We start from the raw sequence: 25,548 nt of genomic DNA on the forward strand, positions 1-25,548 counted from the left end.
ATGATGCTATAAATCACTTAATGAAGGGTGGGAGTAGATTAATTTAAAGCATCTGCTCTAAACAATTTTCAGTTTGATAAGACAATAAATATGAAGGTAGCATTTCAGAGTAAACTGCAATTGCACTAAAATCCCAGATATTGAGTGTGTATATTAAGATACTGAGTAACCTTCCTACTACCTTAGTGGAACACCAAATTTATACATCCACCAGGTGTCAGAATTCACATAAATTGTGGTATAAAAAAAACACTATAGAAATTGAGGAAAAAGAAATAAATTACATGCAAACGTACAAATAAATATGACCTATTCTCATTTAAAATATTTGCATCTTCACTACCAATATCGCTATATTTTGGCTGACTTATTCACAAGTGAATGCACATATTCAAATATAAAACCTAGAAAAAGAAAGAAGTTCCTGTATTTACACAGTGCATGTAAACGTCTTAATCTTATAAAAAGATACTTAAAACAGTATAGATGCTAGATGTTATACATTTTACAGTAGTCTGCCAGGAATGAAATCTCATTGTGCCCTTAAAAACAAAACCATCTTAACCCTTGTGCATCAATTAAAAAAAGTTACACATAGGTTCATTATGGACAAAAATGGCCATGTCCAAAAACTGTCATAAAAATATTATAGATTTATATTTTTTTCCACTTTCACTGACATAATTTTTTTAACCAGCATCAGCTCTAATCATAATGACCAAACATTCATTCATTTTTAGAATTTTAACCCTTTAAACGCTGGTTTGTTTACATAATGCCACTGTTGTTTTTTAGGAAAAAATTAAAAATAGTAATTATTTTCAATTTAATAGATGCTAAGCAGAATTTTTTTCTTTGATTATTAGAGCCTCGGATATGTCAATGATTAACAACAACATTCATTTTGATGCTTTCATATTTTTTATGCAGTATCAGATTTAAAAAAAGCTACCACTCAGGTCAATAATGGACAAAAATGGCCATGTCAAAAAGTGTCATAAAAATATTATAGAATAATATTTTTTCTACTTTCACTGACTTATATTTTAACCAGCATCAGTTCTAATCATAGTTACCAAACATTCATTTATTTTCAGAATTTTAACACTTTAAACGCCAGTTTGTTTACATAATGCCACTGTTGTTTTTTATAAAAAATATAATAATTATAATTATTTTCAATTTAATAAATGCTAAACAGAATTTTTTTTATTTTTATTATTAGAGCCTCAGACACATACAAACCACACTCTGAAATCCATACCAACACACTCACACAATTATATATTCATAATGAATCTAATTGGCTCTACAATATGCATAAGCCAAAAACAGCAGAAAACAACAACAAAAGCGCTATATGCCAAACCTGAAAAAAATGGCACGATCTGATAAAAAATATTTAAAATGTAAATTTTGAAGCCTTGCCAACATAATGAAAGCATGTTAAACAAGATTGCATAATTTTATAGTTAAATGTCACTGGGATTAAAAATCGCAGTTTTAATGGGTTTCAATGTGCCATTTTTGTCCAAAACGACGCTAAGGAGTATTTTGGAGCAGGGAGTATTTTGTGTAACTAGTGCAAAAAATATTTTTTTTAAAGAAAATAGGGTGAAATATTAAAATTCCAATAAAAATTCACACCTGTGGAAAATTTTATGCAGTTACCATTAACACAGATAAAGTTATCAAAAAAACAAAACTGAAAAAGCCAAAAATGTCCACAAGGATGCACAAGGGTTAAATGCATTGCTAAACAAAAACTCAAAGCCATTAGTCACACAATCCAAAATACTGAATTTGTCTTTTATAGGTACATTGCTACTCTTTTCACAAAAGTGATCTTTCCCCGTATGCTCTCATAATCTTTTCCCAAATAATGTCAAGTTAAGCTTCTTTAAAGCTTCTTTTTTAATATTAAATGGGTATGTGTTAATATATCAGTCACACATGGCAGACTGACATTTGAGAATCACTATATATTGTGTTTTTGTACTTAAAAGATAATTCAATTATGCGCAATCTATTACAGGCACCGTGCTTAGTATGAGATATCCTGTTTTAATGACAGGACACATTTCTCTTGCAGTTAAGGCACATTCCTACCATAATACAGTACTGGATTTGAATTTATATTTCTAAAACCAACTCTAAAACCATTTACCGTTTTGAGGTTTTAAATAGAGTTGATACACGATTGTTCAAGCAATCTGATTTGGATGGATTCATCCAACATTTTTTTTCTTGTACATAATCAAGCTATATTCCCAACAAATCTGTAAGAAAAATGTGAAAATCAACAAAGTTTTAATTTTTCCTTATAGCAAAGTAACTAATATGTGATTCCAACAGATTTGTCTTTCAATGGTCTCCTCAGCAAAATAAGGTGGGGAAAACAACATCGAATAGCATGATTGAATGAAGTCTACTACCAAATATCTCTCACTGAGGTATTTGAAAAATCAGTTTGTTCTCCTGGATCATGATGAAAAGTTCTCCTCAATCTACTATTGTTGTGAAAAAACATGATCAAGTTCAGGAAGTTCTATTAAATAAGGCACTGCTTTTTATGTCCCTGTTGGACAGCTGTAAGAACAGTGACATCACACTGTTAAGGTACTACAGTGGCATATTTTGGTTCCATTTCTTAGCAGCAATACTGGAATCTGTACTCTCAGCCTCCAAAAACATATGTAAAAAAAAAATTATAATTATTATTATACTCATGTCTTTATAGTCTTATATAGGTGTGCGCTTTTCTCTTTTGTTATCAACTGTTTTTCCAGATTGTCTAGTTTTCACTCCCCCAGGTGTGTACTCCACCTCTTTCTTACATTGTCTTTTACTTGTTCAGATGTCCTGTTAAGAGAGATGATCTTTGTCCTTGAGGGCTATATTTTGTCCTTTTCAACCATTGTCGATCACTGCAACAGGAAGACATGGGATACATGAAACCCTTTTATAGTGGCCTTAGAATCAGTCTGTAGTCTCATTTATTATACAATTTATTATACTATGTTTCTCATTTATAACGAATGTATTTTGTTATATACACACAGTATTGTGCCAAAGTTGTAGGCCCTTCAAAAATAATGACATAAATAGTTTCATTACACATCATTATAAATTAGATACAGTATCAATTAAACACTTTCAAAATATCAAGAATGCCCTTTGCTCTTCAGTGTTCTGTTTAAATGGAAACTGATTGTTGAGCATGGCAGAAACTAAAGATTTTGGGAACTCATTATCAGTCCAAAAATAAATGTTTCTTACTTCTGAGGCACTTGTTTGAGGAACAGTATCACTGAGTGAAACAACTTCCACATCCAAACTTTCCCCTGATGACTGGGCTGCTCTGTTGCTAAAACTGAAAAAAAAAAAAACAAGAACTTGCATCATTTAAGACTGTACACGTATAAGGAACAAGAACTTGCATCATTAAGCCTAGGGTATGCTACGTATTTCTGCCTACCGTAAACATCTTGTGCACAGATGAGCATTCTAGCTTTGAACGTGACCCAGTACAGAAACATTCAATGTATACACACACACAAGATCAGTAAAATAAAAAAATTTAACCACTCTACATGGATATAAAATATATGCAATGGATAATGTGTAATTTGTCATGTTTACATTCTGCATTCCTGCTGCTAACGCTAGCATGTTGTACGTGGCCATAATATGTGCCGATTGTCATCTGTTATTGTATTTTATGATGAATGTTGTGAAATGAATTCACTTAAGCTCATGTGGAAAGAATAAGAGTACATCAATATTTGTAAAAGTATAGACAAAAATATAATGTGTTGTAAAAAAGAACCTTTGCATACATTATATTTCAGATTACAGTGGCTCGATGCAATTGGTAATGCTGAGGTATGATTCTGAAAGGCATTCCAAAAAGTAAATCCATCACACATATCCAAAATGTCAAGCCATCACATACCTCAGACCGTGAGTGTTTGTGGAGGGCCAAGAGCTTACAGGAGAACTTGCTGAGAGGGTTGTATCAACTGAGCTATTGGTGATCTCATCTTCGGTAACTTCTTGTGGAAGCAGGTCAGGGCGAGCTGCCTGCACACCTGACAGGACAGGAAACAATAGAAAAAAGATAGCGAAAGAGTGAGTGCTCCTAAGTCAATAAAGATTCATTAGTTAGGGTTGATTAGAACAAGGATAAAACCTGCAAAAAATTAAGTTTTCCATCCCGTTGCCTCATAGTCTTACAAAGTAAATGTAAAAACCTCAGGGAGGCTGTGAAAAAGCTTTAATGAATCCTTAGGTTAAGAATATTGATTCTGTCCATGTATGTGCTGTAGGTGGAGAGATTAACACTAGAAATGTTTAAAAACTGTTATCAGCACACAAGGGCATCTAGCAATCATACAAAGTTATCATGTTATTCTCCACTTGCATTGAAAACAAACTAAGCATAGCCTGAAAAAAGAAAATGTTCCCATATTCCCAAGGACAGGTTAGTGCCATGTTAGTTAGAGGTTAGTTACAAACACAACATTCATCTTTCCATATTGTCCTAGAATTTAATTTGAATATTTAGGTTTATAATTAACTCGCTAAAGCAACAATGAAAATGACAGAATCACTGGGAAACTGTCTACATAATAAAAAGATTGGCAGGTGTCTGCCAATAATGAAACATGGCTAATAATTTACATTTAAGGCCTTTAGTAGACATTCTTATCCCATGAATGATATTGGCAACCATTCAAAGCCTCATTTTACTTTTGTCTTGCATCCGCTACCCTGGTAATCTTATTTTCAATGTCTTCCCCGGTCTCATACCAATATCTGCCTGTGTCTCTGAGCTGAGGGACATGGCTCCACTGCTGGACAGCTGTAATGTAGTCTGCTCGGTTTGGCCTGCCGCTTGGGGTGCTGGCTGTGTTTGTTCAAGGCTTGTTTGTGCTGCTGTAGGAAGGGTCTGTTGTTGTGACTGTTCAGACATGGCAATGTTTGCTTTCTTTCCAACAGACAAAGCCCCGCCTCTACCTTTCTTTGAGGGAGATGTTTTCACTATGAAAAGAAAAAGACAACAGACTTTGATGCAGCAATATAATCAGGGTACCCACACTCATTTTAACCAATTAATTTCCATAATTTTTCTAGTCGTTTGTGATTACTGCATAAGAAGCTCCTTATGAAATCGGTTTTATTTTTCCAAAATCTGTTTTATTTATTTGGAATTCTGTATTCAGCAGTTTAATTACATTTTATCATCAAATAGTGTCTAATATTAATTCATTAAAACTTTAATCAAAAGAAAATATAACAATTTATTTTCAACACAACATTGCACTATTTGTTATCATATATATATAAAGATGTGTGATATTGCTTAAAATAAAATATTAAATCTTGTAAATCTTTGTTGTATATTTATAATCTTGTATATTTTGGAGGCACACTGAGAGAGTTTATCACCACCAAAAAAGCAGTATACTACATGACCCAGTGTGATTATTAAACCGGAAATAATTTTACATACACCGATCAGCCACAACATTAAAACCACCTGCCTAATATTTAGGGATGCACCGAAATTAAAATTCTGGGCCGAAACCGAAACTCCAGGATGCACTTGGCCGACAACCGAAACTTACTTTTTTTTTTTTTTACCTATTTAAGAAAAAAAAAAATTATTGTGTGTATAATTGTATTAATATTATACTTTTTCATTAATTTCATGAATTTAATGAATCTGAATTGAAAAACTACAAACCAATAAAATAAATCACACTTTTATTGAAAGTAACACACCAATATTGGACAAAAAAATATATTAAAACATTATTCAATATTATTCTTCATTCAGTTCTGTAAAAATCTAATTTTACAGATTTTATTAACAATTATCCAAATAATGTAAAGTTTTAGGAAACTATTATATGCAAAACAACAGTAAAGTAATGAACTTAGCGAGCATCTTTCAAAAAGTTTAAATATGCAACAGTAATTTTAATTAAAACAAAAAGGCAGAACACAGAATGGCAGAGGGCCTCTATTCCACTGATCTATATATATCTATAATATATAATTATATATATAGATCAGTGCTCTATTCTGTTTATGTAAACGTATGTACACTTTAAGTGAACATTATTGTGCAAAACAAAAGTAATTTAACTAAATCCAACCTCAACTGTAAACGACTGATGTATCCTCAAGTGAAGAACAAGTGTAATGTAATTGCTATACACATCAAATTGGACCGCTTTCTATTTAAGTACAAGTGACAGGTTTCTCTTCAAGAACAAAAGTTGCTAAACTCATCAAGAACATGAGATGCTGCACTGAATAGTCTCTCAGTCTCTGTGCTGGTGCTTGGGCAGATAAATACCTGTGCGCAATCCGCGCAAGCAAAGGAAAGCGGTCTTTGTTTATGCGACCGTAGTCAAGGGGATTGTAGCTTCTGGCGTAGTTCAGCTAGATATGTCTCAAGTTGTGTTGTAGCTGCGCTAGTTGTGGCACTGCTGTGGATCGGGGCGCTTTCCTGTAGAATCTCTTGCTGTACTCTGTATATATATATATATCTTGAAAGTTCTGCTGAACAAACACTGCAGATCGCAAATGTGATGTCCTTATCAGAAACTTTGAAGAATTTCCACACCGCTGACATGATCGGCCTTTGTTTGGTAGCGCCGTGATAAGGGCTAGATCGATCCAGAGTGAAATCTGAGCACTGAGGGGCGGGGCGAGGAGGTATGTATTTTCGGCTCATATTTTCGGCCTTTTTTCTCTTTCGGCCGAAAACCGAAAGTGCCATTTTCGGCCGAAAATTTTCGGCGCATCCCTACATATTGTGTAGGTCCCAAAATCGCACCAACCCGCATCCCAGAATACCATTCACAGCAGTTACAGAAATACTCAAACCAGCCTGTCTGTCACAAACAATCATCAATACAATTATCTAATCAGCCAATTGGGTGGCAGCAGTGCAGTGCATAAAACCGTGCAGTGCATAAAACCATGCAGATATGGGTCAGGAGCTTCAGTTAATGTTTAAATCAACCATCAAAATGGGGTAAAATCTCAGTGATATAGACCGTGGCATGATTGTTGGTGCCAGATGGGCTGGTTTGAGTATTTTTGTAACTGCTGATCTACTGGTATTTCCATGCACAACAGTCTCTAGAATTTTCTCTGAATGGTGCCAAAAACATCCAGTGAGTGGCAGTTCTGTGGATGGAAATGCCTTGTTAATGAGAGAGGTCAACGGAGAATGGCACTTGTGAAAAATGTTGCATAGTGAGGGTCTTCAAAAATAATTTGAGGGTCTTCAAAAATAATGCCATAAATAGTTTTCATATATCAATTAACGTCATACAAGGTGCAGTAAACATAAAACAAGCCAAATCAATATTTGGTGTGACCACCTTTGTCTTCAAAACAGTACCAATTATCATAGGTACACCTGGACATAGTTTTTCTTGGTGGTTGGCAGATTGGATGTTCCAAGCATCTTGGAGAATTCATCAGTTTTTTTTTCATCACAGATCTCTTTAGGTCTCCATTTCTTCCATCTCTTCATGTAATCCCAGACTGACTCAATATTGAGTGGGTTGCTCTGTTGGGGCCATGCCATCTGTTGCAGGGTTCCCTGTTCTTCTTTTCTGTTCTATTATATTTGCAAAAGTAATGTTTGGGAGTCTAAACTTTATTTTTCCTATTGACACACTAAAGCTGAAGATAACCATCTGAAGACATGTTTTTGTGAAACATATGTGCTTAACACACGTTCAAAACACTGTGTTTATATGTGTGTGTGTGTGTGTGTGTGTGTATATATATATATACACACACACACACATACACACACACACACACACACACATAATATAAAGAGCACCTATTATGGTTTTTCAAATATGACGTGTTGTCCGCATTGTGGAAAACATAGGGCACTAGTTTAGTGAAATATTTTGGAGTTGAGCATAACTGGAAATAATTCTATCACTAAGATTTTATTAATTTTCATAACTTTTCCAGACCTGGAAATTACCATTTTAAAATTTGGTGAAACTTCCAGTTTTACCATGACCCCGTTTAATGTATTAGTTGCAACTTACATGGAGATTTCTTGAAGACTGTGGAGCACATAAACCTTTGGAAACGATCTGCATAGAAACTCGGCCGGTGCACAGATACAGTGTCCTGCAGAGGAGAACATGCATTAGTTTAAACAAAACACACAAATTCAGGTTAGCTCTTTGATAAGTTTTTTGGTTTATATGATTGCAACGTACCCCATCATGCAGCAGAGCTTTCCATGAGTGCTCCAACTTCTTGATAAGCCTAAAAAAACAAAATTAGTAAATTATTGAGATTTATTGTGGAGATAGCAATGGAAGCAAACATCAGGAAATACAGCGATTTACCTATAAGATTGCAGGATATCAATGATGCCAATGAAAACCAGCAATCTTTCTTCTTTTGAATTGAATGCTGGAATTCCTCCCATGCTGAAAAAGCAAATAAGGCATGTTAACAATTGTGCAGGCACCAAGCAAATTATTTATAAGTTAATTTTATCATGTCACTAAATTACTATGCAAAGTGATTAAAGAGAGGGTTGGGGAGTAAAGGAATACATGTAATCTGATTACGTATTTAAAATACAAAATATTTTAGTATTCCACTACAGTTACAATTTAAATCATTGGTAATTAGAATACAGTTACATTCAAAAAGTATTTTGATTACCTTTCATTTTATTGTCATTCGTTTAATTTAATATTTAGTCCTTTCAGGTGGAAAACATTTATACATATAAATGAGGCGATCCAAAGTGCATTTGAACAGCAGTGAAACACTTATGATTTACATTCATACGAGCAGACAGAGAAGTCTGGAGTAGAAGAAATAGAAATAAACCTTGTGTAAATTGTCAGCTTTACGCTAAGCTAAAGTACTATTCTAGCCATTTTAATTGCACGTTACCAGGGACAATCATTATTTTTTTCTAGTAAGACCTTTGATATTAGGGCAAAAATCACATTCTTGATAATTATTTTTATATTTCTTTCCAGTAAAAATATCAAAAAATCCTTAAAAACAAGATCAATTTGATTTATCTCATTTTAGAAATAACACTGCATAAGATATTTAGGTTTTTCAGAGAATGCATTTTGTCTTAATGTACTGGCAGAGTTTTAATAGTCAAAACAAGTGAAAAAAAATCTACCAGTGCTGAAGAATGAATCCAAATATTTTGAATACGTTACTGACCTTGAGTAATCTAACGGAATACATTACAAATTGCATTTTACTGCATGTATTCTGTAATCTGTAATGGAATACATTTCCAAAGTAACCCTCCCAACCCTGCTAACAGAACACTTATTATAGGGAAAACCCTTCTGGAGCAACCCGGGGTTTAGTGCACACTGCTTCTGTTGACAAGGCATAACAGGCTTCAATGATCACAAACCTTTCATAGGGCTGTGGTTGTGTCTTTCCCATGGCCTCCCCTTGAATAGACTCAATGGCTGTACAGTAAAGGGGCTTCTGGATTGGTGCCTTTTTCTGGGTATCAAGCACTGCAGTAGATGCATCTTCACCTGCCCGATCCAAGTTGTGGATACCCACTAGAAGACTATAGTCCATGATTTTAAAGCTCTGAAGAACCTATAGCAAAGATATAGAGGTTTTCTGGCAAGGTGGCAGTTATAGTAGATGCAATTTGTAAATTGAGAGTGGTTCAAACAAAATGAAATTGATTTAACCATTGTTAAAGTACAGGGTGCAATTTTAAAAACTTATTTTTTCAACTCAGCATAAGACAAATAAACCTTGACATTAAAAGGTAATAAAGAACTCAGTGCTTAACTAATTTAAGAATAAAATACATAAAAAGTTTCAATAGATTCAAGGAACATGGTGCATGGAAAAAGATCTTCCCACAATTTCTTGTTTTTGTTCTATTCAATCTCTGTACTTCCTACTCGTTAGTAGTATTTTCACATTAAAGGTGCACTCAGTAACTATTGTCTTTGTGTCATCTTGGACATGCACTGACACCTAACGGCTTGGATGCAGCATAACTTAAAATCAATAGATTTCAGTTTCTGATGCCATTGTAGAAATTTTGTACTTATAAACTGCATTTTTAATGCACATTTCTGAAAATCAACTAAAGAAAATGTGAAACATCACGCATTTCCATGAACTGTAAATGCTCATTATCTTGAAGGAGCTGCCTTTTGCTTCTGCTTCAGGTAGAGTTGTATTTGCTGTAATAAAGCAATTGTACTTTGTTATTAAATGCTATCAAGAGATGTCGTAGAATAAGTGCAATAGCTCACATAATGAGGGCTCAATTGGCAATTCCCATTCACAGACTGCCTCCATTTACCTGGGAGTGCCCACGCTCAACAGTTCTGGTGGATTGTGAGGACCCACTTTAATGACAGTCTGTGGCTGAAGCACTTTCGACTAACCAGGGCTACGTTTGATGAATTGTGTGCCATGGTCGGGCAAAAAATACGCAGGTTAAGTGAATTGGAGACTCTAGATTGCCCCGTATGTGAGTGAAAGTCACCCAGCCACTAGGGGTTGTGTCAGGAAGGGCATACAGCGTAAAACTTGAGCCAAATCAAATATATAAGCAGACTATCACGAAGCAGACCCTGCACCTATGTGGGATAAACGCTAGGAAAGAGAGAGAGGTTGGGCCTTTCATTGAGCCAGTCACGTCAAGCTCTTGCACACCAATACCATCCGACGAGCACATTGCCATCGCGCTTTAAAATGGACATGACACATCACAGTTCATGTGAATAAGCCGTTTTCATCACTTTAATGCACATTTTAACCAATGTGAAACTCTAGAAAATCCAGCTCCTCCTAGTGCATTACAATTTATGTTAATTTTAAGAGTTTTTTTGCATATCAAGTGTTTCCATTCAGGATTTCTTACCTCGCATTTTGAAAATGCGCATAAAAATAGTTGGATGGAAACGTAGCTACAGTCAGCCATGATTACTTAAATCAATGAGTGAAAATGTCAAACAGGACGGTTAGTGAGATTAAGCGAGTGTCATTCGGCTGGTCATGTGATTCTAACATAGCAGCCCCCATGTGCGTAACCTCTCCATATAGAATAAAAACGCTTTTATAAGGTTACTGATATGACTGGAGTCTTAAATGTAATTTGAGTGGCCATGATTTCCAACATATATTGCAAAATTACAATTAAACTTTTTTAAAGAGGAAAAAATGACTGAGCACACCTGTCCAACACACATACACTCACAGTCTCTCACCCGACAGTCTCTCTGTATGGTTCTGCAGAGGGCGCTGTAGTGGTCACTCTCCAGCATTATGCCATCGGGCATGTCCTGCATGAAATCTAGGTCCTTGTATGTAGGCACATTCTTAGCCCTCTCTTTGGGCGAAGCACGACGCTTACATGTGGAGCCCTTCATGTCGTATTTAAGATGCATGGGCACAGCACAGGGAAGCAGGTTGTTCATTACTACAATTCGTATGTTCTTTCCCTCGGCCTGAACACAGTAGAGCCCGTAGAACTTGGGAAGCAGGGTACGCATGTTCTGGTTCAGGTTCTAGAGGACAAAGGGTGAACTTTCAAGCTTGTAACTTTTAAATAATTATACAAATTAAAATGTCAAGAATGTGTTTTTCATCTGAAGTGTTAACGCATTAAAATACCAAAAGAAGTGAAACAAGCCCAAAATATACTTCAGTTTTTTAAGTGTTCAATACAGTCAAACGCTCTAGCTCCGTGTATAATAGGAGTGTAAAAAACAATTGTTTCGTCCGATATGACGCTCACGATTCAATATCATATGTATCATACAATACATAAGTAAATACATGAGTTAAATTAAACCCAAGCAATACAACTGAGAGCTGCAAAACAGTGTCCTCCCTGTAGAAGTGACGGTGAGCGCTCAAAGGAAAAAAAGTAACTAGTCTACATGGGCAATGTGAGAGCTCGAAGATCGATGGCAAGTACAATAGATTGTAGCATTACAGCTAGTTGAATTTGCCAAACAACGGTGTCATGTCTCGGTGCTACTGAACATCAAATATGTCGTTTTATTTATGCCGACATCACCATGCAAATCTGTGGATTTGCGTGCCAGAAACAGCAGCAGCAAGTTGCAATTAACAGCCTGTCTCTCCCTTCCGACACAGCGCATGCTCACATGGACAGCAAGCCACTCATAACCATCAAAAACAAGCGTATTAAAAACTGACATCGTAAGAAACCAGCGATGGGGGAAGAGGGCAAAAATATTACGTGGGCCGGTCGGTTGTTGCTCAAGCCGTTAAATAATATTGGATTATGTACTTATCGCATATCGGACAGAGGTCAGGTCCTCTATAGGTATTTTTTTCTACACTTACTAACTAACATTGAAAAGATGTTTTTTTCCTTTCCACAATCACCTCAAAAAACAAATATTGTGAGTTCATATGAATTTTTTTTATAACAATCAAACTAAATAAATGCAGTGCTGTACAAGTTACTTTATTATCATGCTTTGCTTTTTGTTGCCAATGTCAGACACTGTTGTGTCATTTAAGATTTAAATAACATTTATGTAAAATCCTTGAATAAGTTTAAGCGAAAATGTTGCAAACTCTTTATATTGTTTTTATCGTATCCTTCTGCAATGTATTGCATTTGTATGACATTTGTGTTTCGTTACAATCCTAGAGTTTACTCCACTGACCATGCGCACATACAGAGGTGGTTGATGCATGCATGCTGGACTATTTTTCTTCAGGGGTTTAGATCCATAAAAATATCTTTACAGTCTTTCAGACTAGGGTTGTACAAATGCAGGTATATCATGACCTCCTCACACACATGCTCCTGATGTGCACATCCACGGTTGTTTTCACCTTTGTATCCTGTTTTTAACACAATCTACTTGCACCCAACTTGAATAATTCCTGGTGCATGATCAGACTACGGTAAGAAAAATCGGGCCGCACATATACAGTGCTAGATCACTCAGCTAATGACGAAATTTGCATCACTCGCTCTGTACGAATAAACCTTGAGTATGCATAAAAAAAAACTAAGTATACATTGGGCTTTAACCTACAGTGCAGTAGACTTTTTTCCAAAACCTACAGAAATACGAACGTATCTACCAAGACACCCTCTTTTAACCACATACTAAGGCAGCATTGCATAAAACCTGTAGGTTTCTGCTTATGTAGTGCATTCTAACAAATGTTTTACATAGAAAATCCTCAGTTACCATGAAGTATCCCGGTAGGAGTGTCTGCAAGAATTCGGCCTCCTTGTGTTGCAATGTCTTAATGATAAACTCATCGTCACTTGAGACGTAGAACAGAGAACCACTTGCTCCAGGATTAGATAACTCAATAAGGGGTTCATTACAAAGAGAGTACTGTAGAAAACACATACACATATAGCAGTTAACACATGACTGGGGTATTGCAAATTCTAATTGTATTAAATGTAATGTCACTGACAGACATTCATAATCCTAAAAAAAATGGAAAGTAAAAAAAAAAAAAAAAAAAAAACAATTGTGCTAAAAAAGGCAAAACACTGAATGGTTCAGATATAGCATGATACATTAAGAAGAAGATTACCAGGTAGTCACCAGGTCGAATTCCGAACAGCTCTCTGAAGTAGCGAAAGGCAATGGGGGCATAGGTTTTAAACTTGAAGTCACCATGGTGATGGCCTGGAGTGGAACTACTGCCTTGGCTGAAAGGCATAGAGTGTTAACTGTTAAAATAGTTTGTAAATAGTATACAATCATGTATGTACAGCTGAAGTCAGAAGTTTACATACACCTTTACATTGAGTTTTTCAAAATTCCTGAAATTGATTTGTAGAAAACATTCCCTGTCTTAGGTCAGTTAGGATCACTATATTTTAAGAAATGTCTGGGTGCCTGGGTAGCTCAGTGAGTATTGACGCTGACTACCACCCCTGGAGTCACGAGTTTGAATCCAGGGTGTGCTGAGTGACTCCAAACCAAATTGGCCCGGATGCTATGGAGGGTAAAGTCACATGGGGTAACCTCCTCATGGTCGTGATTAGCAGTTCTCGCTTCCAATGGGGCATGTGGTAAGTTATGCATGGATCGCGAAGAGTTGCATGAGCTTCCACACGCGGAGTCTCATGCACAATGAGCCATGAGATAAGATGCACGGATTGAAAGTCTCAGAAGCGGAGGCAACTGAGACTTGTCTTCTGCCACCCAGATTGAGGTGAGTAACCCCGTGCCACCACGAGGACCTACTAAGTGTCTCATCACGGTCATGACAGCTATGTTGCTTGGCACTGCACCCAAGACTTTTGCCAACTTTTGCACTTGTGTATATGGTTGAGTGACAGTAAAGTGATTTGATTAGTGGTGGGAATTCCAAATTGGGAGATAAGGAGATTAAAAAAAGATTATGAAATGTCTGAATAATAGTAGAGAGAATGATTTCAGATTTGTATTTCTTTCATCACATTCCCAGTGGGTCAGACGTTTACATACATTTTGTTAGTATTTGGTAGCATTGCTTTTACATTTTTTAACTTGGGTCAAACCTTTAAGGTAGCCTTCCACAATAAGTTGCTTGAATTTTGGCCCATTCCTCCAGACAGAACTGGTGTAACGGAGTCAGGTTTGTAGTCCTCCTTGCTCGCACACACCTTTGTGTGATACAACATGATGCTGCCACCCCCATGCTTCACAGTTGGGATGGTGCTCTTTGGATGGCAAGCCTCACCCTTTTTCCTCCAAACATAATGATGGTCATTATGGACAAACAGTTAAATTTTTGTTTCATCAGACTAGAGGAAATTTCACCATAAAGTAAGATCTTTGTCCCCATGTGCACTTGCAAACTGTTGTCTGGCTTTTTTATGGTGGTTTTTGAGCAGAGGTTTCTTCCTTGCTGAGCAGCCTTTCAGGTTATGTCGATATAGGACTTGTTTTACTGTGGATATAGATACTCGTCTACCAGTTTCCTCCAGCATCTTCACAAGGACCTTTGCTGTTGTTCTGGGATTGATTTGCACTTTTTGCACCAAACTACGTTCATCTCCAGGAGAAAGAAAGCATTTCCTTCCTGAGTTGTATGAAGGCTGTGTGGTCCCATGGTGTTTTAACTTGCGTACTATTGTTTGTACAGATGAATGTGGGACCTTCAGGTATTTGAAAATTGCTCCCAAGGATGAACCAGACTTGTCTGTGGTATTGGCTGATTTCTTTTGATTTTCCCATGATGTCAAGCAAAGAGGCACTGAGTTTGAAGGTAGGCCTTAAAATACATTCCCAGGTACACCTCCAATTGACTCCAATTAGCCTAATTGCCTAAAGGCTTGACATCATACGCTTAAATTTTCCAAGCTGCTTAAAAGGCACAATGTAAACTTCTGACCCACTGGAACAGTGATATAGACAATCAAGTCCTAAACTACTTAAAAAATTGGTTTTAATGACATCAACCTAAGTGTATGTAAACATCTGACTTCAACGGTGTATGATTAAGCTGCACTTTTTTTTCTCACACTTTCTCAAAAGTCCCTTGAATTCACTGCTATCTTTTACCAGACCCAGATCATTTACACCCTCATATGGTTGTTACTCTGCAGACAGACACACACAGGCACACCTGGGAAAGAAGATGCTTTCCACCACTTCGAAGTCCTGCATGAGCACATCTCTCTCTGGCTTCTGGCTCAAGCTTCCAACACTGTGTGTGATGCCCAGCTGAATGGCGCCTTTCAGGGCAGATGATGTGGTCTAAAGGATTCAGATGGAGAACACATTGTGTGCTGAATAAGAACGTGTTAACTTGTATGTAATAAGAAAAATATCAAAACAGTTCTCCTGTGTCTACTCTGGGTTAACTTAAACTCTAGGCTAGCTTCAGATAAAAGCATCTGCTAAATTACTAAAATGTAACTATAACTAAAAATCTATTGTTGATGCAAATAATATTTTGTATTTGCTTGGCACATTCTAATGCCATGAAAAAAATTATTAATGGGAGGAGCAACAATTTAAGGCCTGCTTATCCAACTTGTATGTGTGGCTGCCATTTACTGGGTTTTATTATCTTCATGGTGCCACACAAGGAACTGTTAACAAAATGAATCTTCAAGTTGCAAGGATGAAGTCTCCTACACATTAGTTCTGACAGAATCATGAATCTGCGTCATTCTACATCGGTTCTTATAATGCCATTAATTCATCATGTATGGGTCATCATGTCATTTCATTGTTCTATCATGTACATGCTGCACTGAGCATATCAAATCTGTATATCTAAAACTTGCACCTTTTTATAAGTGGTCTCTCCAGTGGGGTCAATTCCTCGGTGGCCCATGGTCCTTTTGTTTGTCTGGGATGAACCTGTGATGCTCAGACCCTGAAAGACACATAATTACTCAGAACACCTAGCACAGAGCATTTAATTTCAGATTTTATGTCACCTGCAACATGGCATTAATGACAAAGCAGCATTTCAAGAAAATGCTACTGTTTTTCTATCAATATAAACAAATTATTCAATGATGCAATACTATAATGCATTCTTTTTTGTATATGAATGACATACATTTTTGCAGGACTATAGAAACTTATTCAAAACAATTAACAGATTAACAAATGAGGAATACTACAAAGTAATTCATCCTAACTAAGGAGACATTAAGTAATAATGTAATTATTATGCATATAATAATGCATTATGTAATAGTTACTACTACAAGTTTCCAAAATTGGCAAGAAAAATACAACCTATTATAGAGCAATTATAAAACAAGAGAAAGAATATATATAAATGTGCTCAGTGCATGTTAGTACACCTAACTGAACTCAAAGCACAACTGTAACTCAGAGCACCAGATATATCGAGTTTGTGTGTATGGAGCACAGAACGACTCTGAAACCACACGTGCAATACAATAATCCCATTTACATGTATTTAAGCAAGCACTACACACTACAGACAAAACAACCGCACACATAAGCACAGCAGGCAGCACATTGAGACTATATAGTCATATTTATTTAAATTGCAGCCCTCATTGTTTGAAAATCACATTGGTTCATATTGCGATTTCAATTTTGGTTAATCGTTCAGCCATGCCAAAAGGACTCTCAGACAAGATTCTCTGATCTGGTGAAACAAAGATTAAACTGTTTGACCTCAATTCAATGTTTCATGTCTGGAGGAAACCAGGCACCGCTTATCACCTGCTCAATACCATCACAACGGTGAATCATGTTGGTGGTAGAATCATGCTATGTGGGGGGTTTTCAGTGGCAGGGACTGGTCAGGGTTGAAGGAAACTGAAAACAGCAAAATACAGAGATAGCCTTAATGAAAACCTGGTTCAGAGCACTCAGGACCTCAGACTGGGCCGAAGGTTCACCTTCCATAAGGTCAATGACCCTAAGCACACAGCCAAGACAATGCAAGTGTGGCTTAGGGACAACTCTGTGAATGTCATTGAGTGGCCCAGCCAGAGCACAGACTTGAAACCAATCAAACATCTCTGGAGAGACCTGAAATTAGCTGTCCACCGATGGTTCTCATCCAACCTGACAGAGCTTGAGAGGATCTGCAGAGAAGAATGGCAGAAAATCCCCAAATCCAGGTTTGCAAATCTTGTTGCACCACACCCAGAAAACTTGAGGCTGTTATCGCTGCCAAAAATGTAACAAAGTACTGAATAAAGGGTCTGAATTATTTTGTCAGTTTGATAGCTCAGTTTTTTCTTTTTAATAAATTTGCAAAGTTATAAATATCTGTTTTTTTGCTTTGTAATTATGGGGTATGGAGTGTAGATTGATGTGAAAAAAGTTTTTAGCGCAAGGCTAAAAATGAAGGGGTCTGAATACTTTCTGAATGCACTGTGTGTGTGTGTGTGTGTGTGTGTGTATATATATATATATATATATATATATATATATATATATATATATAAAATATGCACTTTGCTGTTTTATTGAAAATACATTTTATTATTGAAAATATATTCTTCCAAAAATAACAAAAAAGACTAACTATTTTCCCAACAATTACAGCATTTCTGCCAAAAAAAAAAAACATTTGAGCAGTAAGGCTCTTTGGTTTAGAAACCATGTATGGGTGAAAGAAGACTGTTGTGCTGATTCGCAACAAATGAAAAAGGAACGGAAAATGGAAAGAAAACAGGGGCAGAGAGGCTCTAGATGAATAAAATAATTCAACTATTGAAACTACAGCACAAAAGAAGCTAGCACTGATTAGGAAAACAGTTACAAAAGGTGGCTAAAGCATAGAGTAAGAAATAAAAATGGCCAATTCATAGATATAACCACAAAAATGACACACAGCAAACTGGATGTGAAACTACTATTGAAGCGAAAAAGAAAAGAAGGCTATAATTACCTCAGAGGAAGTCATCTTTTGCATTCCAGGAGTACCTACACAGATACAAAATAAAAAAACAGACTGAATATTCCATGCCCCCACATTTTATAAAAACCTTAGAAAAATTTGTTAGGTTATATGGAATAAAACCTACTTAAAATTCTAATGAAATATTCTTGCCAACAAATGCAAACCTTGTACTTTATGTATGCAAACCTACTTCTTGGACATGGGTGGATGGTTTGCTAAAAACTTTTCCTTTAAATAAGGAAAATAACAAAGACTTCACATATTGTTAAACTGTTAACATTCAACAGGCATCAGGAGTGTTAAGGCCAATTCACACAGCCCCAACATATGCCAACAGACACAAACACTTCAAACATTCTAAAGTTGGCTGTTGTATTTAGAATGTTGAGAAACATAACTGTTGTGTTCACATTGATCCAACAATCATGCATTGTTGTTCGCCTTTGATGATTGACAAGGAAGTTGCGGATGAATCCAAACATGCATGATTTGTGCTATTGATATTATTAAGTACGTTTAGCATGTAGTGACAATAAGCTATAACGAAGTAAACACACCTACTTTGTAAAAACGTTTTGTATTTGCTGGGAACTTAATCTCTGACTGAACTGTCAGAATTAATATCTCTATAAATATAACTGGTTAATCTTCAATAACGACACCTTCATGCATTTGCTTAATAATTAGTGATTTGTGTTACAGCAAAACTCAAAGACAGTTAACAGGCCATAGATATGAACGATCTCTCACTGGAGCCGCTTTAGAGCTTATGAATACATTTGTATTATTTTTTAATGTATCTCTGCGGTGTGTGTGATGCTTTCATGGTTTTTACTGGTTGTCAGTATGTCACAGTGGCATTTTGATATTGACAGAACTGTTTATAACGGTTTCATTATTGTTGAACTTGGGCCTGTTCAAGTGTATCTGTTTACGCCACTTTTAAGTGGAATTGCGAAATTTTTAATTAGTTTTTTTTAATTAATTTTTTGTTGTGACTATTCACGTCAAGCCATTTGTAAGTGTATGAAAGACTTCTATTCATCCATACTGAACTCAGTGGATTTGTAATTTATTTTTGTACCTGAATATTAAAGTTAAAATAAACTTCTGCAGCTCTGATACCTAGGCAAATACAAGTATCGGATTGGGACTCGGTATCAGAAGATATTTAATTTTTAAATATCGGATCAGGGGCCAAAAAAGCTGATCGGGACATCCCTAGTGTGAACTGTTTTGATGTGGCAAAAATAGCATAATTTAAATTCAAAATATGCTTAATAATCAAGAGCCTAACATTTTTTTTTTTAAAGAGGACAAAAGAAAATATATAACTAATTTCTAATGCTTGGGTCTTTAAAGGTTAATCTTTATGCATTTGCTTTATTAGTTTCTAATTCATATCTCCACAAAACCTGACTTTTGTTTTTATTTCCTCCCCAATTTGGAATGCCCAATTCCCAATACACTCCAAGTCCTTGTGGTGGCATAGTGACTCGCCTCAATCCAGGTCACAGAGGATGAATCTCAGTTGCCTCCGCATCTGAGACGGTCAATCCATGCATCTTATCATGTGGCTTCTTGAGCGCATTACCGCAGAGACATAGTGCGTGCGTGGAGGCTTCATGCTAATCCCCGCAACATCCACACAACTCATCACGTGCCCCACCGAGAGCCAGAACAACATTATGATGACCGTGAGGAGGTTAACCAAAAGTGACTCTACACTCCCTTTGCAACCGGGCCAATTTGGTTGCTTGGGAGAGCCGCCTGGAGTCACTCAGCACGCCCTGGAGCTACCCAGGCCCCCACAATACCTGATATTTATACACTTCACACGTCTTATACAACTTTTGTTAACTTGCTTTAATGAAGAAAAAATAAACTTAGTGCAAAATAAACACAAATGCAAAAAGCAGTTCACACTGAGATGGTTGAGACGGGTTGTTAACCACAACTGTGTGAGTAAACATGCAGCATGCAAAAACCTGGGTTTCAATTCCTTAGTTTTTCTACAGTCTGCAACACCAATATTCAAAACCGATTCAAAACAGGTACGTTCAACACAAATCATATTGCAATCACAGAGATAGGCCTACATGTGCGTGCACACACATGCATGTACCTCTCTACAGTAATAACTTCTAGAATGAAGACATCCGAAAAATGATAACCCACTGATTGAGGAAACAAAATAAAACATAAAATAACTTTTATCAAACAAAATAGTCACAAATGAAGTGAGATTGAAACTGACGTTAACATCTTAGGCAACGACAATCCATTTATCCATCTTATTTCATGAGAATCAAAACCGATGCACTTTAATGGCTCATGCTTGAGCTAATAATCTGAACAAGCGGAGTTCTAGTGTATTCTATGTGCATAGACAGATGTCTCACTACATTGTTTAAACTTGTGTATGCATAATTTAAAGGAACATTCTGGGTTCAGTACAAGTTAAGCTAGAATTAACTTTCACCCATCATCCTTTTCTTTAAAAAAAAAAAAAAAAAAGCAAAAATCAAGGATACAGCGAGGCACTTTCAATAGAAGTGAATGGGGACAATATTTGGAGGGTTTAAAGGCAGAAATGTGAAGCTTATAATTTTATAAAAGCACTTAAACTGTCATCATGGCAATGAAGTTGTAAAATTGTATATAAATTTACACAGAAAAATTTAACAAGTGATTTTATCTATGGCAGGAAATCGGTGGCAATAATCTGTGTGCATTTTTGATGCTCGAACGCGTGATAAAATGAAGCCATGCGAGGAAACAGGTAGAACTCTTGCGCACCTTTTAAACCCTTGCACGCATTATTGACACCCAGGCCACGGTAGTTCATTGCTGCACGAAGAAACAGGAAGAACCAGCGCACTTGATTTCATACTATATAATGTTTATCTTTGCCAGACACTTTAAAGACAGTACGCTTACTAACAGTTTACTAGCTAGCAATTGCATTCTTGTGATGTTAGGAAGAACTACATAGAACAATTTATCTTTTATAAATTGAAGTACTCCAGTAATAAGACTCCAGTAAGTGGCAAATCGAGACAGTCGATTCAGCAGGATGGCTGATCAACGGGGAGGTGAGTGTAGAGAACATAGACTACAGGTTATTTAACATTTTATCTTAACATTATTAGTTTTGTGTGATCATCTGCTTGATCCGGTCATAAAACACTGAGTGGGCCAAATAGCTTCCAAAAATATTAAGATCTGCAATTACAAGTGTCTTGGAATACAAGTGTCTGTGAAAAGGCCACAGACCTTGGAATAATATTTTTTACATGTTGTTATGTTATGTTATTTTCATGGGAAAAACTGTAAGATTAAAAATAAAAAAAAAATATTTAAAAAAATTTTAAACAGTATATTACAGCTATTAATTACAGTTTAGGCACAATTCAGGCCTAAAAGCATAGCTGTGGGTGACGTGTAGGTAGGAACCCTCGTACAAGGGATGGAAAGCATATAAAACACAATCAACCATGCATAATGACAAGATAGCAATATCTAGGCTGATAACCAAAAAATGCTTTCTCTAAAATGTGTATATTGCATGCTTATTTATATGCACAAGTAATTTACTTTTTTATCTAAAGTGACATACATTATGCAATTGAAAGATAGTCCCCAAATAGCAACTTTGAAATCAGTGGTTTAAAGTCACCAATGTAGACAAAGACGCTTTGCAACATCCTGTTAGTAAGGCCATGATTTATTTTCCTGGGCTCAGAACTTTTCAATGAATTATAAAGTGTCTAACAACTGCAATGACAAAAGTCAGATTGTACATAAATACATGGCAGTTCTTTAAATTCTACTGTATATAATAACATCACAAGAATGCAACAGCTAGCTAGTAACCAACCTGTTTTTAAATTGTCTTCCAAAGATACAGACACAGCACTTGCAAACATTAAATCAGCCCTGTTATTAGCAACAAATAAAGTAAAAATTACTAACTTGCCGAGGGTCCCTTGATGAAGCAATGTCTCTCACAAAGCACAGGCGAGTTAATGGTTATTTGTAGTAACAGGGAGCCAAATACAACTGACTTCCGGAAAAAGATAATAACCAATGTTATTTGAGGTTACAAACAAAACAGCAAGAGCCTGACCCACGACTGACAAAATGAAAAAGTGTTTGCGCGAGCAAAGGCAGAAGAATGAACATACTCGCGCGGCAGGTTTCCTCGCGCACAAAGGTTGCGCAGGGGGTTTCATGGTTTCATGCGCGCGAGTGTTTAAAACGAGAGCGCGGGTTCTTCCCGTTTCCTCGCGTGGCTTTAATCTATAGCGCATGCGAGAGTCAAAAATGCGGATTATTGGCGTTGAATTGCCGTCATATTTATCACACTAAAATTATGTTAACACGCATAATGTTTATGTCTTGTGGATGTACTTTTGAAATAGAGAGAGTATTTTAACGTTTACGGATTGGTTCCTTTCACTTCCATTGAAAGTGCCTCAATGGAACCTGGATTTCTACTTTTTTTTTTTTTTTTTTTTTAAAGGAAATAATTGATGTCTAAATTAATTTATGTAATCAGCATTATGCCACAATGTCTGTATATCTATCTATTTCTAACTGTAGGGGATTTATATGCGAGATATATACTTTAAAGCAATAGCAGTAAACCCAAACAAGTTTATCTTCTATATTTAGATGTCAAAGTCTACATTAAAAGGAACTGCTATTCTCTCTTACTGAAGCTCGCCCCGTCCGTGGAAACTACACCAGGCGTAGCCATTTGATGGCGGACGTTTCATATGGTCCTGCTTGTTTTCACTTCTTGTTTTGGTCCAACAGCCTTTTAAGATGAACCTGTGCAACAAAAAGTGTGTTAGTCACCTCAGTTAGTCAAAAAAAAATGTATGTTTTACAAGTTATTTAACTTATAATAACATTCTGTCCTGGCATTTATTAATGGTGCTTGGTAGTTACTCGATACCACCGTCTTTAAACGTTCGTTGACTTAATTTCATAGTTAAAACAATTGTTATTCATCAAAATGTGTTCATTAGCTCGAAAACGAATAGATAGAGAAAACTATTTCCCATGCAAAACAACAGGTAAACGCACTTACCTCAACTTATTTACTTCGTTTTTGACTCACGGATGACAAAAACGGATTCAAGTGTCCGGTTTACGATTTCGGAACAGATGGAAGCCTCGTGCAAAACTTTGAGGTGCTCGAAATGGTTGTTTTTAGGACTTAAACGGGCCGGTCCGTGAGTAAATAGACAGTTGAATTGCACTGAAGCGTCCTCAGGACCCTCACTAAACAAGCGGAAGTGACGTTGTTGCTTAAAGTGTCTTGTCTAGAAGTCTCGCGAGAGAATTGTACGATGTTCTCACACGGCGTGTATTATGTTTATTTGGAGTCCTACAGACACCCTACACATACCCTTACCCTTTAACCTAACCCTAACATAAACCATAATATTAAATATAACACTAAACCTAATATTAGTAACAGCACAAGAGACTCTCGCGGGACTATAGCATCAGGATGGTTACCTCTATATACAACCGTCTGCACCGATCTGTCCTCTGTCCTGGGCTGCCTAAAGGGGGTGCTCAACTGCTCAGAAATATACGTCACTCCAGAAAAATCTTGGAGGCATATTCCGGGAATATTTTCTGTATCTTATTATTTGAATAACTGAATACTATGTACCTGAGATTGAAATTATACAATGCTGATTATTTGGAATTTTCTCTTGATGTTATGTTTGTTAATATGCAGTTTAAATAATAATAATAAAAAAAAAATATTATACCGTAGTTCTCTAGCTAGCGTTATCACTGCTCTTCTTTGTGTAATTTAAGTGCCGATACAACAGTGTTGTTAGACCCTGCGCTTCTATCTATCGATGTGGATAAACATGATCGTCTCTGCTGCCTCTAACTCTGGAATATAATTTGCATCATAGAAAATGTCGGAGTTTGAGGTAATGTATTACTCCTACAACATAATTGTTTTGCCTTAAAACAACGTCACTTTGTTTTATTACGTTTATTAGAGAACTGCTTAGCGTGAAATAAACTTCAGTTATCTAGCGATACAGAATGTTATGGTAAAGGAAAGATTAGAATGGTTTTTGATGATCAAATTTAGCATGACCATAAATACTGTATTTTATTAACTTGTTTTGTTTCCAAACAAACCAACGTCATGGTTTACATGGTCAACAACAATCGCTGTGCAAAGCTATTAAATTATGTATGCAGTTTTATAAAGGTGGAGGTAGATGGACTCCCTTAGCTGTTATAACAAAGAAAATAAAATTACACGTTGCTTTCTGGTTACATTTGTATATGTTAACTACGTCATTTTAAAAAGTTTGAATATCCACTGATACTATTTTAGAGAGTGGTCTAAACAATTAATAATGTCATACCTGTCCAACAAAGAAGAAGAAACATCATCATCACTACTCATCTTTTCCACCTTGTGTATGCCATACCAATGTTTACTCTAGTTTTTTGCCTTAGCCAGTCTTTCTGTCTTCTTGCTTCGGCCCTTTTGCACTTCTTCAGCAGTACAGCTACTTAATCTCCTGTTGTCTCTAATAAGTATGTTCCAGTATATTCTTATTGCTCTTCGCGTCACCAAACAACACTGCACTAAGCATAGCCCAATTCATCTACATCCTTGGCAGACAATGAGCCCAAGGATTATCTTCGACTTTTAAAGAAACACAGCGGAACATGTAATTGAAGGTGTGACCCACACATGTATAATAAAACCCCCTTTTTTTATAGTAAACTATGAGTACCGTCTTCATCTCATGTGTGTGTACACCATTCAGATCACTCTTAACAAAAACACAATACGTTTTTTAATGTGTAAAACTTTTTTAATTGGTCCCACATTACTGAATGCACCTTTAAGCTCAATAGAAAGTATTTGTGGCATAATGTTGAACACAACAAAACATTTTTTGACTCGTTCCTCCTTTTATATGTGGCACTTAATGGAACTGAATCGGGACAAAATGAAATAGGCTACTCTCTGTTTCAAAAGTACAACCACAAGACAAAATATATGTGTGATATCACGATTTTAGTGTGACAATATCACTTACGATCTCTTTCTGT

At 36.2% G+C, this 25,548-nt stretch overlaps 1 protein-coding gene across 3 annotated transcripts; it reads right to left on the bottom strand.

Annotated features, from left to right (window-relative positions):
• Positions 1-1,044: 1,044 nt before the first annotated feature.
• On the bottom strand, positions 1,045-23,710 carry LOC127619836 (phosphatidylinositol 4-phosphate 5-kinase type-1 alpha-like). Of its 3 annotated transcripts, none has more exons than XM_052092852.1 (17): positions 23,152-23,233; positions 18,421-18,455; positions 17,553-17,693; positions 17,252-17,336; positions 16,321-16,410; positions 15,652-15,782; positions 13,627-13,744; positions 13,266-13,418; positions 11,292-11,591; positions 9,458-9,654; positions 8,406-8,489; positions 8,274-8,322; positions 8,097-8,181; positions 4,813-5,043; positions 3,956-4,091; positions 3,280-3,373; positions 1,045-2,927 (listed from the first exon to the last, which is right to left on the bottom strand). In XM_052092852.1, exons 4-17 carry the CDS (start codon positions 17,252-17,254, stop codon positions 2,925-2,927), a joined length of 1,674 nt encoding a protein of 557 aa, XP_051948812.1. In that variant the 5' UTR covers positions 17,255-17,336; positions 17,553-17,693; positions 18,421-18,455; positions 23,152-23,233; the 3' UTR covers positions 1,045-2,924. The 3 variants fall into 3 exon arrangements, with proteins under 3 accessions (XP_051948812.1, XP_051948813.1, XP_051948811.1); XM_052092853.1 differs by having other exon boundaries at positions 17,553-17,608; positions 23,152-23,223; XM_052092851.1 differs by lacking the exons at positions 17,252-17,336; positions 17,553-17,693 and adding an exon at positions 23,531-23,710 and having other exon boundaries at positions 23,152-23,268.
• Positions 23,711-25,548: the final 1,838 nt, after the last annotated feature.

Source organism: Xyrauchen texanus, chromosome 26, assembly GCF_025860055.1.
Source record: "Xyrauchen texanus isolate HMW12.3.18 chromosome 26, RBS_HiC_50CHRs, whole genome shotgun sequence".
Taxonomy (NCBI): Eukaryota; Metazoa; Chordata; class Actinopteri; order Cypriniformes; family Catostomidae; genus Xyrauchen; species Xyrauchen texanus.

Bases quoted from the DNA above. Each gene is read 5' to 3' on its own strand.
- LOC127619836 (XM_052092851.1), bottom strand. From the start codon at position 23,194: ATGGCTACGCCTGGTGTAGTTTCCACGGACGGGGCGAGCTTCA. The intron at 15,783-16,320 runs GTGCAAGTTTTA...TGAATCCTTTAG, and splicing joins GAGAGACCACTTATAAAAAG to ACCACATCATCTGCCCTGAA. The intron at 13,745-15,651 runs GTGTGCCTGTGT...TATGCCTTTCAG, and splicing joins GAAAGCATCTTCTTTCCCAG to CCAAGGCAGTAGTTCCACTC.